General features: G+C 36.6%; 3 protein-coding genes across 3 annotated transcripts; 1 reads left to right on the top strand and 2 right to left on the bottom strand.

Annotated features, from left to right (window-relative positions):
* Positions 1-9,346: 9,346 nt before the first annotated feature.
* LOC132785658 (protein HGH1 homolog) lies at positions 9,347-11,351 on the top strand. The gene is made up of 5 exons (XM_060791856.1): positions 9,347-9,517; positions 9,632-9,819; positions 9,889-10,383; positions 10,445-10,662; positions 10,720-11,351. Exons 1-5 carry the CDS (start codon positions 9,433-9,435, stop codon positions 10,829-10,831), a joined length of 1,098 nt encoding a protein of 365 aa, XP_060647839.1. The 5' UTR covers positions 9,347-9,432; the 3' UTR covers positions 10,832-11,351.
* Positions 11,352-12,074: 723 nt separating this feature from the next.
* Positions 12,075-12,759, bottom strand: LOC132785660 (natterin-3). Its single transcript, XM_060791858.1, has 2 exons — positions 12,658-12,759; positions 12,075-12,596 (listed from the first exon to the last, which is right to left on the bottom strand). The coding sequence occupies exons 1-2, from the start codon at positions 12,662-12,664 to the stop codon at positions 12,157-12,159; spliced, it is 447 nt and encodes a 148-aa protein (XP_060647841.1). The 5' UTR covers positions 12,665-12,759; the 3' UTR covers positions 12,075-12,156.
* A 153-nt stretch (positions 12,760-12,912) lies between these two features.
* Positions 12,913-15,459, bottom strand: LOC132785659 (uncharacterized). Its single transcript, XM_060791857.1, has 4 exons — positions 15,257-15,459; positions 14,800-14,976; positions 14,594-14,708; positions 12,913-13,897 (listed from the first exon to the last, which is right to left on the bottom strand). The coding sequence occupies exons 1-4, from the start codon at positions 15,324-15,326 to the stop codon at positions 13,777-13,779; spliced, it is 483 nt and encodes a 160-aa protein (XP_060647840.1). The 5' UTR covers positions 15,327-15,459; the 3' UTR covers positions 12,913-13,776.
* Between the last annotated feature and the right edge of the window lie 229 nt (positions 15,460-15,688).

The following is a 15,688-nucleotide window of genomic DNA, read 5'->3' as shown; positions in this document are numbered from 1 at the left end:
TTCGATTTTCCTCTATAGGTCTTGTGGGAAATTTCAAGAATGTAGCTTGCTCATGTTTTAATATTTAGTTTTCTTCTTCTTCTTATTTTTTGCGTCTCACTTTTTTGCTTACTTTTTTACTCTTCGCAAATGGTACTTAGAATAGATATATTGGACTTCGTGCTGCGTCCTGTGCTCGGGATAAGAAGGTCACAGGCGGCACATGCATTTCAATTTTGTACCTGTTTTTGGCTTTTTTTTACTTGCCTACAAATTGATGTGCAAGGTTCGCAGGTGAAGTAAATTGCCGTGAATTATGATATTCCATGAGTTGCTTTATGTTTTTTATTGCTTGCACAATTAACCTTGGTCGCAATTTCACTAGACTCATTTTATATAATAACTGCAGAAAAAGTATCCCATAAAAATTGTCCTTGAAATATTTATTTTAATATTTCATTATGAAAAGAATTATGTTCAATGAGTATTTAAATTAGCCTAAAGGCCTTAATAGGCCTCATCGAATTGGAATAACGAACTGTATTCGTTATTTGAATAATATAATATAATAATATGAATAATAATAATAATAAGGAGAAAGTTGAAGAACTATTTATACACATAAAATTCCATGACAAATTGAGGGTTAAACATTTGAATTCGAGCATTATCAAAAATTTATTATTTAACATTTAATGAAAAACATTCTTAATACAAAATAAAAATTGAATCCCAAATTTTTCTTTTTGAATTAAACTAATACTTTTGTACATACATTGATATGAATTATAATATGAGGTTTAAAGAACGAAATATGAAAATAAAGTAGGATACAAAGCTCTCATGAAAATGAATTATTATTTGACTAAAGTTTAAGAAATAATTACAATGGTTGTTCTTGACAAATAAACATTAATGTTTTAAATACAAATATTATAAATGAAAAAATTGAAAATATATAATAAAAATTAAATTTCAAACTTCGCTCAATAAATTTTATATACAATCTGTTTTCATTAGTGAACATAATAATAACTTATAATTTACTTTAGATATTATAAAACTTTAATATAAAGTGGTGGCACCTCTAATAGAGGAGTCGGATAATTTGGCACACCGGATAGAGAACACGTGCAGGTTACCTAGCGACATCCTGTTGCATACAAAGTGGCTTGGTGTGCTTAATCCGAGAGCATTCAAATGTTTATCTTTCAATGTGAGGCATCATTAAGCTTAAGCGAAACGTTTTCAGAATTTTTAACGACTTAAAGGCGGCCAAAATTAGGCGAAAGCAGCCGGTAGAAGCAGAAAGTAACAGCTGCAAAAAATTAAATGCAAATTAGAAAAACTCTCAAAAAATACAATCGCATTAGTCTCAGATGTGAGAAATGTGATATAGGAATAAGAGTATTCCTATCTACCCACACTGACACACACACACACACCGACACCCACAGATACAATCTTTGTTTTTGTGAGCAAAGTAATTTTTCTTGAGCCCCCCCTACCCCGACCCCTTGGCAACCCCCCAACCGCTGGCATACGAAAGCAATTTAGTAAGCTGTAGCCTGCCAAGTCTGAGGCAGAGGCTGAGACTGAGGCCAAGTGGCGGCACGGGAAATGGAAAAGCAAACCCAATTTCCTTCCTTGGGAGCCAGCTCGGCCAAATGGAATCTGCTGCTGAGGCATGCTACTTGCTGCTTGCCACTTGCTACGTGCAACCCACCACCACCACCACCACCCCACCCAAAAACACTCGCCCCCAACCCCAAAGCAACTCTGGCATAAGACCAAGAAACGCGCGCGTCTTCGCAATAAATCTTCTTTACGAGCGCACACTCTGGCAACAATGGCCGTGCTCACCCTCATCCTCATCCTGCTGGCCTTAACATTCGCAGCAGCGTCAGCTTCACCCAGACCACCCAATGCCAAGTTCTGGGAAGGGGAAAATGAACCTAAGCAAACTATTCGAATGGCATTTCGGGGCAGAGGAAGAACCGAAGATGCTATTGCTGGCAGTGCTGCTCCTTCTCTGGCTGCTTCTACTGCTGCTGCTGATGATGAAGAAGAAACAGTTGGCAGCCCAAGGAGCTGAGCGCAGCCAAAGAAATGCGGCAAAGCAAACAAATGGCAGTGGCCATAGCTTGGCTGCTTTAGGGGTGGGTTATGTGAGCAGAGCAGAGCTGAGCAGTCAGCCATGTTGCTCTCGTCTCTCTGCTCTCGTCGCTCGCATTTGCTGTTATTCCACTCAGGAATTCCGCACAGCGTCTTCCACCCCCGGAACAGCTTCCTTCCGGCTGCCTTTGCCTTTGCCGTCGCCTTGCGGCAGCTGTCTGAATGCGGACGCACGAAATGGAAAAAAATGGCATTTAAGAAAAGCGAAACGAGAAAAATAAGGAGCTAAACGACTTTGGAAATTCCATTTGAGCAAACAACAGGCAACACCTCCCTTTTCTCTCCCCTTTCTCCTTCTGCCCTTTCTCCACTCAAGTTAAACGCAAAAGTTTGAGTTGGATTTGGCATCGTTTGTACCTCGAACAAGTTGTGCTCTACACGTTTCCACTAAATACTCTATATCTGGGCATATATATAGCAGTCGAGGATGCATTCACAATTGTCATATAACTTCTGGCTGCCATGTGAACATGCACCAAGTTGTCACTTGGCATTAAACACCCACAGCAACTGCATCTCCCACACTTATGTCTACTTATGTATTTCAATGGGCAACGAGGAAAGAGCACACATAATGCAAATGGCGAAGAAGAGTCGAGCCAACAGCATCCGATCCAATATTTGCGCCAATAAATAAATTTAATGTACAAACTCCGGGCATGCGAGAGAATATTAAAAACGAAAATTATATTCTACCCAGAAGGCAGTCAGCCCCGCACACACATACACACACATATACATATTCATGCAACTCACCCTCCGTGTATGTGTGTGTGTGTGTGCAATGCACATTTGCATAAATATAATTATGAAACGGAAAATTTAAAATTGCATTCACAAAAAAAACAAACTGAAGCTGAAGCAGTCATATTCATGTGGAAATTGAAATTATTATGCTAAAGACCCCAGAACTCATGCATCTATACATATATAGTACTCCCGACGCGAAATGTTCTTATTGAAATTCATTGCAGAGCTACAAAACACAGTTGCAGCTTCTCGTCTTCAATCATTTATATTGTAATGAGCATTTATACCCTTTTAGTTAATGTATTAAACATGTGCTTACTTATACAATTTTTAAAAGTAAGAACAATAATTAAATTCAGTCAACTTTTTTTTCTATATCTTGCTTAAATTAATATTGCATATGTTTAATCTTGCCTTACACATTTAGAAACAAAACAAAGAAATGTCTACTCATTTTGTATAGTCTACGAAATTTTCTTATATTTCAATTAATTTTCAATGAAGAAATCTTATGAATAGTAGTATAAAGAAAAGGAATTTGAAAAGAACTTCCGTGAAAATGTATTCCTTGCATAATTTATTCTAACTCTATTTAATATCTCTATATTCATTTTCAGATTTTTCCATTCTTGAAACAAGATTATAATATTGAATTTCAAGATTGAGCCATCTAGAATTTTCGTATAATTTTAATTTTGATTTAAGAATAAACCTTCTTGGTTTAATTTTAACATGATTAAAAGATTTCATTACAAATTTTAGCACGATTTGTCTTTCTTTGTATTGTAAAATTATTGTATTGTCTTTTGATCTTGATTTATGAATTTGTTTTTAATTCAATTATGACTATCATAAGTTTTTGGTTCGATTTTAATATCATTTAATCATGATTCAATAATTTGTTCTTAATTTTTTGGTTTATTCGTTATTAAACTTTTGTTTAATAAGTTAAATTCAAACAAATGTTTTTAAGAAAAGATTATGCTAGATATACTCATTTTAATAGCCAGATAGCAGTTTAACAAAGAAATTCAAGTTGAAATTGCTCGTATAATGTTTTTTATACAAAACTTACAATTTATGATGACATTATAACATACTCATATGAGTACACTCATATTATATTCACATATGCTGCAGTGCACCCTCTTCACTCCCCGCGTTTCTTCAATAAAGTGAACGTACAACAATTGGTTGTCTTCTAAATGGAATTGGAAGTGTATATAACGCATTTTGCAATCGAAACACGTATCGTTCATGTTTGGTGATTATAAAGTTTTAATGAATACGCAACACATCAACCCCAACCCCAACCCCAACCCCAACCCCATCTCCAAACTCCACATCGATGGCAATATTGTGTTGGATGCACGTTGCTGTTGCCTTGTATCAATTCCCCAACTGGAGAGATGTGTTCGCACAACAACTGCAGCGGCATTTTATTTTTACAACGACATCGCACAAAGCTCTCTCTTTCTCACTCTGTGCTGTGCATGTGCCAGGCAGGATATTAACACGTACACATGTGTAGCATCGCAACGCATCGCATCGCAGGACGAGTGTCCTTATGTCCTCGTGTCCTCCGAACAATGCATAAATATGAATGACTACGAGCAGAAATGGCGAATTGAACCCCTTTTTCGTCGCCTTACATGTCTTTCTTCTTCCTCCTTAAACTCATTCAATTGGCTTGCTTGTCGTGTTCTTACGGGTTCGACCTTTACAGCCGTATTCCATATATCCGACGTATTGTGTTCCAAGCAGCACAGCAAAGGAGCAAACGTGCGCGGGATTGCCATTTGGGATCGTTAAGACGCACGCTTTGTCTTCAAAAATTCTCATTTATATGTTTAATATTTGCAGAACATGCAAAATATTCAAGGGCCCTCCTCCATTCCTTAACATGCGCGAAATTAAAAAGAGTTCTGCTGGGCTTAAAGCAACAACTTTTATTATGCATTCAATCAGTGAATTTATGTATTTGTTTATTCTGAAAAATGCGTTCAATTAATATGTTATTAAAAGCAACTGAGGAATTTTATTCCTTCAGTAAATGGAACATGTTTGCAGTAACAGGAAGAATATTATAATTGAAAAATCTGAAATTAAGGTTTCTCAACTAATTTACATTTCAGAATTTCTTTTAGGAGAAATTTAAGGTATCCTCAAAATATAAAAGATGTTTATAATTATTTTTATTTATAATATTTCAATTCGTTGACTGTTAATTATTTGGCAACTTAATAATATATACATAAGTTTGTAAAAATAAAGAATAAAGATTAAAGAAATTCCTATTTAATCACATTTTTCTAGCGAGGATTCTCGTGGGGAGATCTTGCAATGGGATGATAATCTCTATCAAATAAGTTGATCCAATCAACAAAAATACAATTGTTTAAAAATGCATATGAGTAATTTTCAGTCTAAAGTGAAAAAAAACATATACCAAAACATTTTTTTTACTTTGAGTAAACATGAATCTAATAGTTCATTCTTAGTAATTTAATTAGAGCTAGGGATTAGGAATTTTGGAATTATTTTTCTGTTTTAAGATAATAGCAAATAAAATAATAAGCAAATTCTTACGCAAACCAAAAAATGTTTATATTTTATAGTTAAACAAAAACTTTTATAAAATCAATCTTACCTCAAAATATCATGTTTATACAGAATAGCTCTGCATAAGGAAATAAAGGAAAGGAATAAACTTTATATATTTTTAAAATTGTTTCAATTTATGTTGTTTTTTTTTCACTGTAAATAGTGAGATAAATTTCGCCAGAAAGTCACCCATATAATATTGTTTGGTCTTTTTGACTGAAAAACTCATTGAATGATTTAAGTCAATGTATTTTCCTATTCTCATACATTTCTCGTATATCCTAAGGTTCAATTTATACAATCTTTATTTACTTTATATTTATTATGTGCTGCTGACATAATTAATTTTCTGTTTATTATTTCTGATTTGTTTAAGTTGCCCAGTTAGGTAACAGTGCACCTATCTTTGTTATCTTTTCGTTATTATTTAAATAAAAAAAAAAAATTTCTATTCTATTCCTAAGCTAACTATCTTATAGGATGCATTAAAGTTAATATGAAAGGTATTTAAGTCTAAAGCTTCTGCTAAAATATATAGTTATGTATAAATGACACTGCATAATATAATTGGGCTGAGAGTAGTGTTCTCACTGTGTGCTTTAAATATAATACTTACAGTAGATATGACATATACAATATATTGTGCTACTCGCGTACAATTACGCTGTAGTTAATTAATTTAAATGTCAACTTCATAACAATCGCATCCAACGCGCTGGAGTTGTTCGTGTAGCAGTCCACTTACCGGTGTTACCTGTTCGCTGCACACTAATGAACACAGGCAACAAAAACAACGCTGACAAGTTGCAATGTTGAAAATTAATTACGCTGCGGATTGGTTGGCATGTTACCAGTTAATTATGACCTTTTTCGCCTCTGAGTGTGCCGCGACTGTTGGCGACGATGATGACGACGACGACGACGACGTGGACGACAACAAATGGAAGTTATGGCCGAATTCAGCATTGGTATTGGTCCATGACGGGTTCAAAACCCAAGCAAACATGGCCAACAAAGGCGGAGGAGTGGCCCAAAACGAGTTTCTTTGTCTTTGTCTCTGTCTCCGTCTCCGTCTCCGCAGCACTCCCCATCGAGCCAACAAAAAGTCATAAATCCAATCAACGTTCCTTTTAATGGCGTTTTTCTTCATGAAACCATTTCATTTCTTCTTCTGTTGTTTTCTTTTTCGCTCTGTTCTTCGTTTTGCGGTTGCTGCTGCTATTAATGTTGTTTTTATCTTAATTGAGCGACGGACCACACGTGAGTCAAAATTCATATTCATTTTAGTGTACTATGGGGTAGATTCTTATAGAGTCTATTAAGAAGTAAGTGATGATTGACTATTATAATTTGTTAAAAATACATTAATCTACATGATTTATGTGAATTATTTGGCGAATTTACTGTGAGTACTAAAATAAAACTATTTTTTATTTATCTATTACATTTTTGGTTATATGAAAAAATTCTTAATTTGCCAAAGATGATGACGAGTATCTAAAGAAAAGTGTTTGTTTATTATGATTATTACTTACCAATTATTAGTATACTTACCAAAGATCGTGATAACATATCTGCGATGTTAGTTAATTATAAATACAATCAAATCTATCATTAAACCAATTATCATATTTATTAGCAATCAATTTTTAGGTACAGTTGAAATATATTAAATTTCCTCTGATTTGTTTTTCCTATGCAGTGCCGTTAAAAAATGTTCCATCATATCATAATTAACCAAGCCTTTTTAGAAAGTGAATTCAGTTGTGGACTATTTGAGGCTTTAATTCGTTTTGGAATTGCACATTTGCCAGGACATTAAAATGCCACCAAAAAAGAATCAACACGACATTTCCACGATATGATAGCAAGTGTGTGTTTGTGTGTGTGGTGTGTTTGCCAAACTAGCGAGTGTCCTTGCAGAGAAAACCAACCGACTGGATCTTGATTAGAATTCTTAAATATTTATAAAAACAACAACGGCATGGCCCATTGGGCACAACAAAAGCAAACAGGTAGATTCACAGTCGGAGTCGCATTCGCATTTCCAGCTAGCATCCGAACTACTTTTGACTCCATTCCCTGCATCCCCACTTCCTCCACCTTCCCATCTCTTTCCTGTTGCTTTTGTGCAGCGGCACGCCCAAATGAGATCCGCCTGTGGGCGTATGAAATTTACATAGAACGCAAATAAATGAAACAACAGTTAGCCGTGCACGAATCGGGTTATGAAATTAACATTTGGAGCCCGAGCAGGGTTCAATTTAAGCTAAGGCTACGACTGACAGACGTCGGTTTCTCTCTCCCTCTCCCTCACTCTCTCTATCTTTCTCGCCTTTCTCTACATCCCTGAGCGTGCTGAGCCAGCAGTTGCCAGTTGGCCGCAACTAAAAATGCGAAAAGTCGACAAAAAGTCTAAAAAGTTTTTCGGTATCCCCGGTGCCGAGCGGCGGTGCGGAGCTGATGCCAAACGAAATGAAATTTTCAGTTGAGTTGCCAGCATCGCATGTCTCCTTGGTCCCCCCTTTGCATGGGCTGGGGTGTGGTTGGTGTGGGGCAAGCTGCTGACTTGCCGTTGCTAGTGCAACACGAAAGTTGGCATCCAAGCAGAAACTGTGGAACGTTCGCATTGGCAGCAGAAGCAGCAGCAGCATCAGCGGGAGCAACAACAACGACAAGGACACAGTCGACACATTTAACGATTATTGCCGGCCATTAAAAATAACAAGCAAAAGTTTTGCGCATAAAGCCGCTTCGGGGATTCATTCAACGAATCCAAAAGGCGAGCAAAACTCTTTCGCCGAATCCTTTCTCAATTGCAATTGTTGATCCTTTTGCCACTGTGAGGTATTCCGTTTGTATCGTTCTCGCACTTCGCAGTTTGCAATCAAATCGCCAAAGTTTAAACTTAATTCAAGTACTCTAAACATTTCTTCGATTTGCATCGCCAAATTTGTTATCTCGAGACTCAAATGTATCTATCTTTCATTCCTTTGAACACGTGGAAGCGACAGTATGTAATTTCCATCTTTCCCATACATTTAATTTACAACGAACATCTTTAAACACATGTCTTTGGGAATAAAGCCATCTAAACATTTCCAATATTTAAATTTATTTTCAATAAAATATTTTAACTATTATTAATCATAAGTTAGTAATTCTTAACTAACAAATTTAAAATACGCGCCAATGCTGTTGGAAAAAAACTGACTGATATAAATCTGTAGCATAGAGCTTATTGTCACAATGTTGACATCAAGGGAGTTTCACCAACCAAAGAATTCATTTATCTGCATTTAATCATTCATTAGATTGATCTTTTCCTATATTTTATGATTTACAAACTAACTGCTATAAGACAAAATGTTATGGATTTGTTAGACGGTTGATTACAAAAGCTGATCAAAAGTTTTGCAAATCAAATGTTATTATATTTCGGGTTTTGATTTTGGCGCTCATAGTACGTCAACCCGTGAATGGCAAATTTAATATGGTAAAAAACTTACTCCTTACTCCACCGGCTAACAGAATTTTTATAACATAAAGTAAGTGTAGGCAGAAAACTAGTAATGTTTTTGTCCCAAAAACTTATCAATTCATAATTTAATAAATTTGGATACTCAAATATTTTTTCCTTATGAATATAATTTCTGTTAACAGTTTTAGAAGGACTGGAATGTGCTCGTTGCATACTTTTTGGATGAGTTAACAGTACTTCTTAACATAACTGCTCCTCTCTTAACATTACTAATAGAAAAGTATGTCAGCTGTTCACACTTCATATGGTATATTTGTGAATGTTCATAATTGGTGGCATTTAAGAAATTTTTACTTATGGTCACTCTCCGACAACAGCATAAACAACGAGCAACGAGCTCTATTTGTTGAATATCGCATTTAATTAACATAATACAGAAAACAATGGACAGCGTAAGAGAACTAATACAGTTTTTGCAGCCCAATCAACGTCTGGACTTAAAGGCTGTCGCCCTAACACATGTACTAAGTAAGTTATTACCCACAAACACCTGTACAACGATGTCTAGGTGCTCAAGTGCAACACGTGCTCAGCGGTGTTCTTTGCAAATAAGAAATTTGTATGATAATTGCTATTTCATAGGTCTGACCGGCAGTGCCGAAGGCAAAGATGCAATACTCTCGCTTGATGACTTGCTGATGGCGATTTTTGGGTTGACACTCGATGCGAACGCCACAATTGCAAAGGATGCTGTGCTGTGTCTGATAAATCTCACGGCTGAGGAAGCAGGCGCCATCAAAGTCTACGAGTTGGCAAAAGAAGTGCAACCGGTAAGCTATAGCATAAACTGTAGTTCAAGCTGTCATATATTTTAACCAACAATCCATTACCATTTTCAGAGCTTCGTCATTGCGGAGGTTGCCGCCAAGCAGATTATCGACGAGCAAGCGGAATTGGCCGATGCCTGGAGCATGGTGCTGAGCAATTTGACGCGCGTCGAGTCTTTGGTGCATGGTATATTGGATACTTTAGAGCCGACGCTGTCACAGTTGGCTAAAGCCTTTGCCCAACTCGACTACAACAAGAAAAAGTCAAAACTGCACTATTTGGCACCCATCTTCTGTAATCTAACACAAGTACAGCGTGGCCGGGAGTTGTGTTGCCAGCCAAAGTATCGACTGCTTGAGAAGCTGCTTCCATTTGCTTCGTTTGAGGAAAGTGTTGTAAGACGTGGCGGCACCATCGGCATTATTAAGAACATATGCTTTGATGCCGTATACCATGATGTGATATTGAATGATCAGGATGACATATTGGTGGCCATACTGCAACCGCTTTGTGGGCCGGAGGAGTTCAGTGATGAAGAGAATGAGAAATTGCCCATTGAACTACAGGTGAGTGAGGGTCGATTATGAGCTAAATTTGTTATACGATATTGAACTCGGTCTGTTTCAGTACTTGCCCGAAACTAAGACGAGAGAAACGGATCCGGATCTGCGTAAAATGCTACTAGAGTGTCTGCTGCAACTGTGTGCCACACGTCGTTGTCGCGAAGTGCTGCGCGCTAAAGGAGTCTATGAAATACTGCGGGAATACCACAAATGGGAAGCCAAGGTGGGACGTGAAAGCGATTGTGTATTGGCCTGCGAGAATGTGGTGGATATTCTAATCAAGTGAGTTTAAATTGTGCATCATTTGCCAATCGCTAACTAAATACTTTTGTCTTACAGAAAAGAGGAAGAAATTGGCTTGGACAACTACAAAAGTGTCGAGGTGCCAACTGAGCACACTGAAAAGTTTATTCAGGAGGATGCCGCCTATGTTAAGACACTTTTAGATTAAAAATCCCATCGTCTCCGGACTGTAAATATATGTAGTTTAAGTTGACCAGAGTAAAAAACATCGATATTCAGTATATGTATGCAGTTTTTATTCAGAAATGTTTATAGTTTTGTGAGTGGTTGTGTTTGTTTAGCACTAAAAAAGAATGTACGCACGCATTTAAATGCAAAAGAAAGAGTTTTTAATTCAATTTGATTAGTTTTAGTAGCTTCGTTTATCTAGTTATTCAGTTATCCATTTTGCGCTTAATTGTAAATATAAACTTCTTAAGTGCTAAATACAAATGTTTAGCAATTGCAATTGCCATGAAACTTTCAATGTTTTATACACTTTTTATTTTTGCTTGGTCGTTCATTGTATGTAGTACTTATTTAATTGTATACTTACGAGTAAGTGAACTGTGTGTGTATGTTGGAGAATTTGAATTCTGTATAAATCGGTTGCTAGCCAATCAGGTGCTTTAGTATGTATGTTTAAACTTTCAACGGTTGCTTTTGATTAAATACTTGTTGTTTAATTATTAATTTTTCTTTTTGTTTTGCATTGCAAGCAAGCGATTTCAGCAAAATTTTGTTATCTTATCAAAAACGTGTGCAAACATGGTTCACTTTTTTGTATTTGGTTTTCTTTTCTTCTATTTTTTACATAGTTAATTTTAATTTGAATGCAGAAACCATTGCAAGCTCGCTTCATCTTCTTCTGTGAGAAATGATAACCATAATTAAGAACAGAAAGGCAGATATAAAATGTACTATATGTAATAATAATTATCTCTTGATATGATTATTATTAACATTTTTCATTTATAAAACGCTATTGTGTTTTTTGTTCTTCTAAGCTTTGCACATAGATTTAGCTTGGTCCTATTGGTTTTTCATTATCATATGAGTGTGTAAAATGTAGTTAGACTTTATAATTAAACTTTTAGGCTTAATGTAACTTTCGAAGTTAAGAACATAATTTCGTTTTCATTTCCGTATTCGTTTTTTAATTGCTATTCCATTATTTACCTTCAATTTGTTAACTTAGAACTGCTTGTCGTACTAAATTCCTGCATAATCGGGCCAAAAACTGAGTTAACTCACAAAGAAAACGAACTGCGAAACAGAGGAAGCCAATCATAAAGTGACATCAAAAGCGGCTATGAGCTAATTGCATTGCTCACAAATAGAACAGTAAGCAAGAACTATATTTTACCAATGAAACTTTATGACGAACGAAACTAAAGATTAGATTAGAAAAGTTTTATAAAAGATTGAGCTTTATTGTACAAAATCTACCTAGTTTCTTTTGAGGCCATTGTTTTAACAGAAAATACACTTCGCTTATCGCATCTCAATCAAGCGAGACAGCACCTCGTACTCAAAGATCTTGACCTCATCGGAATCGAAGGGAATGTAGAGGCAACCGTGGGATGGATGCACCTTGCCCACAGTCAAGCTGCCGGCATGATAGCCACGTCCGGCATACAGATCCTCGCCATCCACATTGCGTCCCACACGCACAGCACTAGGTGGAACCTCTCCATTTGCTCCGGGCAGCCACACATAGTTCTGGCCATTGAGCACTTCGTAGTTCTCCAGCTCAATCTCTTGGCGGGCGAACGTCACATAGGCCTTGCCCTTGTTGGGAATGATCTTGGCTGGCAGCAGATCGTTGTTGTAGAAGGCGCGTCCAACGAAAATGGTATCGCCATCGGCATCATGGCCAGCGACAACAGCTTCTTGGGGCAAGGCGCCGTGGCTATAGTGCAACCAATGGTTTCCTACAAGGATCGATTACAATGTTAACCCCACCGGATATTGTTGAGTGCCTTCGGTGCTTACCGTCCATGTTCTTTCTTTGACTTTCGTGTGAATACTGAGAATTTGATACGGCACATATATTTTGGAGGTTCTTAAGTGGCGATAAGTGACTATTGATAAGTTTAAATATTGATAAGATCCGTCTGCACTCAGCTGATGAGTCAAGCCCGTTGAACAAGCCAATATCAGATTATATAGTCAAGATAGTAACGAAACTTTACGACATGATTTAGGGTGTGTTAAATATTAGAAGGGAAAGTGCAAGTTCTGAATCGAATAAATAAATTAAGTTTTCCTGCCAAAGTTAGGGTATAGTAAGAGATGAGATAGATAATGAATTGTTTTCGCAGTTTATAGTACATTTGTTAACTCTATCTATGTGGCCACTAAATATTAATTAATTATCCATAATTGTTTATTAATTTGCCTAAAATTCAGCATCCATCTAACGAATAAATCAATCTATTTACAATAGTCGAACAATAGTACACAGGTGAGTTTTTGTTTGTTGGTACATAAATGTAAATACTTAATATTACATATTAGCTAAAAATAATTATAATTGTAATTGAATTTGAATTCTCGTTTTGACTAGCTTTGATTTTAGACTCGATATTTGCCTAGCAGCGCTTAGCGTTAATACATAGTTTTCGTTTTTTGGTTTTGGTTTTCATTTAATTTACTTTAGTTAGAAATTTCTCATTTCGCTTTTGCTTTTCATCAATTATTGTTAAATAGTTGTTAAATATTCATTTATAAATCACATAATTGCTTGATGAATTCCATATAAATATTTATGCATTTCTTTCGTTTATTTTGTAATCCTGTGACATCCACGTCTGTGTTTTTGTGTTTCAGTTAGTGTTAGAGTGTGCGTGCACTTACGGTAAGGTGCAATTGTAGACACTGAGAGAAAGAGAGAGAGAAAGGGATAGCCAATGTGAGAGAGATGGGGAAGGGATAGCGTATGAATTGTGTAAAAATATTCGCGCAGCTGAATTATATTAAATGCTTTTTCACGTTCACTTTAGCTAAATCCCTTTAACTTCCATAGGATGCTACAAGCTTCACCTCCTTTTCTTCGTGTTCTTCTCCTTCTTTTTGTTGTTGTTGTTGTTGCATTGGTTGTTGTTGTCACTGCTACCTTGCAAGCAGAAGGAGAAGCGCAACGCTAAGTAATAAGGACTCGACGGCGTCCTTTGGGTGGCTGCCATTGCAAGCATCCGCGTCACTGCAGCTCTGAAGGCAGCCATGCACGTATCTAAAGAGCGGGGGAGCGGAGGGGAGGAAAAGAGAGAGAGATAATGTTAAGTTATGGCTGCGACAATGGGAATATATTAATGTCAGCATGTTACACACAAAGCTAACATATGAATTGCGTTAGTGTTCTTTACGTATACGTAACGCAACGTACGCCAACAAAGTGGAAAGCAACGGGCTAAAACGTGCGAGTATTTATGAAATGGGTGTGTGATAAATAAATTGCATGCGCTTATTCACATTTGTTTATTAAGCTGCGCATCTGGCATGAATTATGCGAATTGCGCAATTAATTCTGTAAATAATTTACTTTCAACTAAGCTCTCTAACAGTCTGCGCAATTTCAATTGTACTTCATTAAATGGATTTCTACGAAATTAATGCTTTCATAATCCTACTTAATTATACAGAGAACTGTTTGATAAATATGTATTCTCGAAAGAGATTTAAATAGTCAAGTTAAGCACATCATAATAACAAGCTCATTAGACGTAGGTGTAACCCAATAACTTTGATTTCTTTTAGGTGCTTGACATACATTTTATAGCTGTCTATATCATGTAATTGGATCTGTGCATAAAATGTTATGTGAATTGTGAAGGTTGTTCCTTCTTTTTATTGCCAAATTAGAGCTCGTTGATATGGTGTCATATAATATTATGTATTTGTGTGTGATAAAATGAAATGCTAGACGCACCTGTTATCATAGTAGAATTTACCACAATGCGACATTCTTATAATCTCTGTGTCTGTTGTCAGTGTCCCGCTGTCCAAGGCGCAGCCTCGCACAGTTATCGTCTCGCCGGTGTCATCTGTGGCAATGAATTCAATTCAATTCAATTCAATTCGATTCAATCATGGCACATTGTAATCCCATTATTCATATCTGATCTCATCACTCACCATAATATCCGGCGATTTTAATGCATGCCGTTGCCGGAAAGAGGCCATCGCGTCCTTTGCGACCGCCCATGCAGGGCGACTCCAGAATGGCGGTGGAATAATTATTGTGAAATGGATCATCGCACGCCTTATTGGCGCCATTATATGAGACGCACTTGAAACAGTCTATGCAGTAGCCTGTTAAGCACAATGTAAATAGAATGAAATACACATTAGCATTGGCTTATCGAGCTTTCATTGGGATCTATTTCCTTACTACTATGAACTGTTTAATTAAATTAAAATGTAACGAGTAAAGTAAAATATACAAATTCATTGGAAACTTGTTGTTCATTCATTCTAACTATAATCTTACAATTTGAAAGGCAAACTTAAACTATAAAAATCGAAGTTTACAATAAGCAATAATAAGGGCTTAAATAATCGAAATTGGTGTGAATCTTTGATGTCTGCTTACCGCTGCTGATGAAAGCGCCGAGCAAAAGCGCCAGGCAACTGAAGACTTCTATTGACGTGGGCGTCGCCATGCTTTGAATTTGACTCACAGGATGCTGAATGTGTTTATGTGTGTGTGTGGTGGTGGAGGAAGGGGCGACGTTATGTGGCCCACTGCCAATTGGGGCGCTGCAACATTTTTGTCCTGTAAGAAAAGTAAAGAACACACATACACATGTGAATAACTGATTGATTATGTGGCTTCTGTTCGTGGCGAACAGATTGAAAATGCCAAGTCAGGAGCTTGGAGCTTGGCATATGCTGAGTATTGGATATGTGAAGATTTCATTCTTCTATTTTTTTTCATTTTCATAATTGGCTTTTGTGCAAATCCCACGTCTATTCATGGGAAAAAGCCAATTCAGATTTCAGATTTGTCGACTCAATGGTGGAA

Source organism: Drosophila nasuta, chromosome 2R, assembly GCF_023558535.2.
Source record: "Drosophila nasuta strain 15112-1781.00 chromosome 2R, ASM2355853v1, whole genome shotgun sequence".
NCBI classification, from domain to species: Eukaryota; Metazoa; Arthropoda; class Insecta; order Diptera; family Drosophilidae; genus Drosophila; species Drosophila nasuta.
This window is presented reverse-complemented; position numbering and strand designations above follow the sequence as displayed.

Excerpts from the sequence above, each read along its gene's own strand:
- LOC132785659 (XM_060791857.1), bottom strand. The coding sequence starts at position 15,326 with ATGGCGACGCCCACGTCAATAGAAGTCTTCAGTTGCCTGGCGCTTTTG. Across the intron at positions 14,709-14,799 it reads TAAAATCGCCGGATATTATG|ATGACACCGGCGAGACGATA; the intron begins GTGAGTGATGAG and ends TCATTGCCACAG. Across the intron at positions 13,898-14,593 it reads AAATTCTACTATGATAACAG|ATACGTGCATGGCTGCCTTC; the intron begins GTGCGTCTAGCA and ends CCCGCTCTTTAG.
- LOC132785658 (XM_060791856.1), top strand. The coding sequence starts at position 9,433 with ATGGACAGCGTAAGAGAACTAATACAGTTTTTGCAGCCCAATCAACGT. Across the intron at positions 9,820-9,888 it reads TGGCAAAAGAAGTGCAACCG|AGCTTCGTCATTGCGGAGGT; the intron begins GTAAGCTATAGC and ends TACCATTTTCAG. Across the intron at positions 10,384-10,444 it reads AATTGCCCATTGAACTACAG|TACTTGCCCGAAACTAAGAC; the intron begins GTGAGTGAGGGT and ends GGTCTGTTTCAG.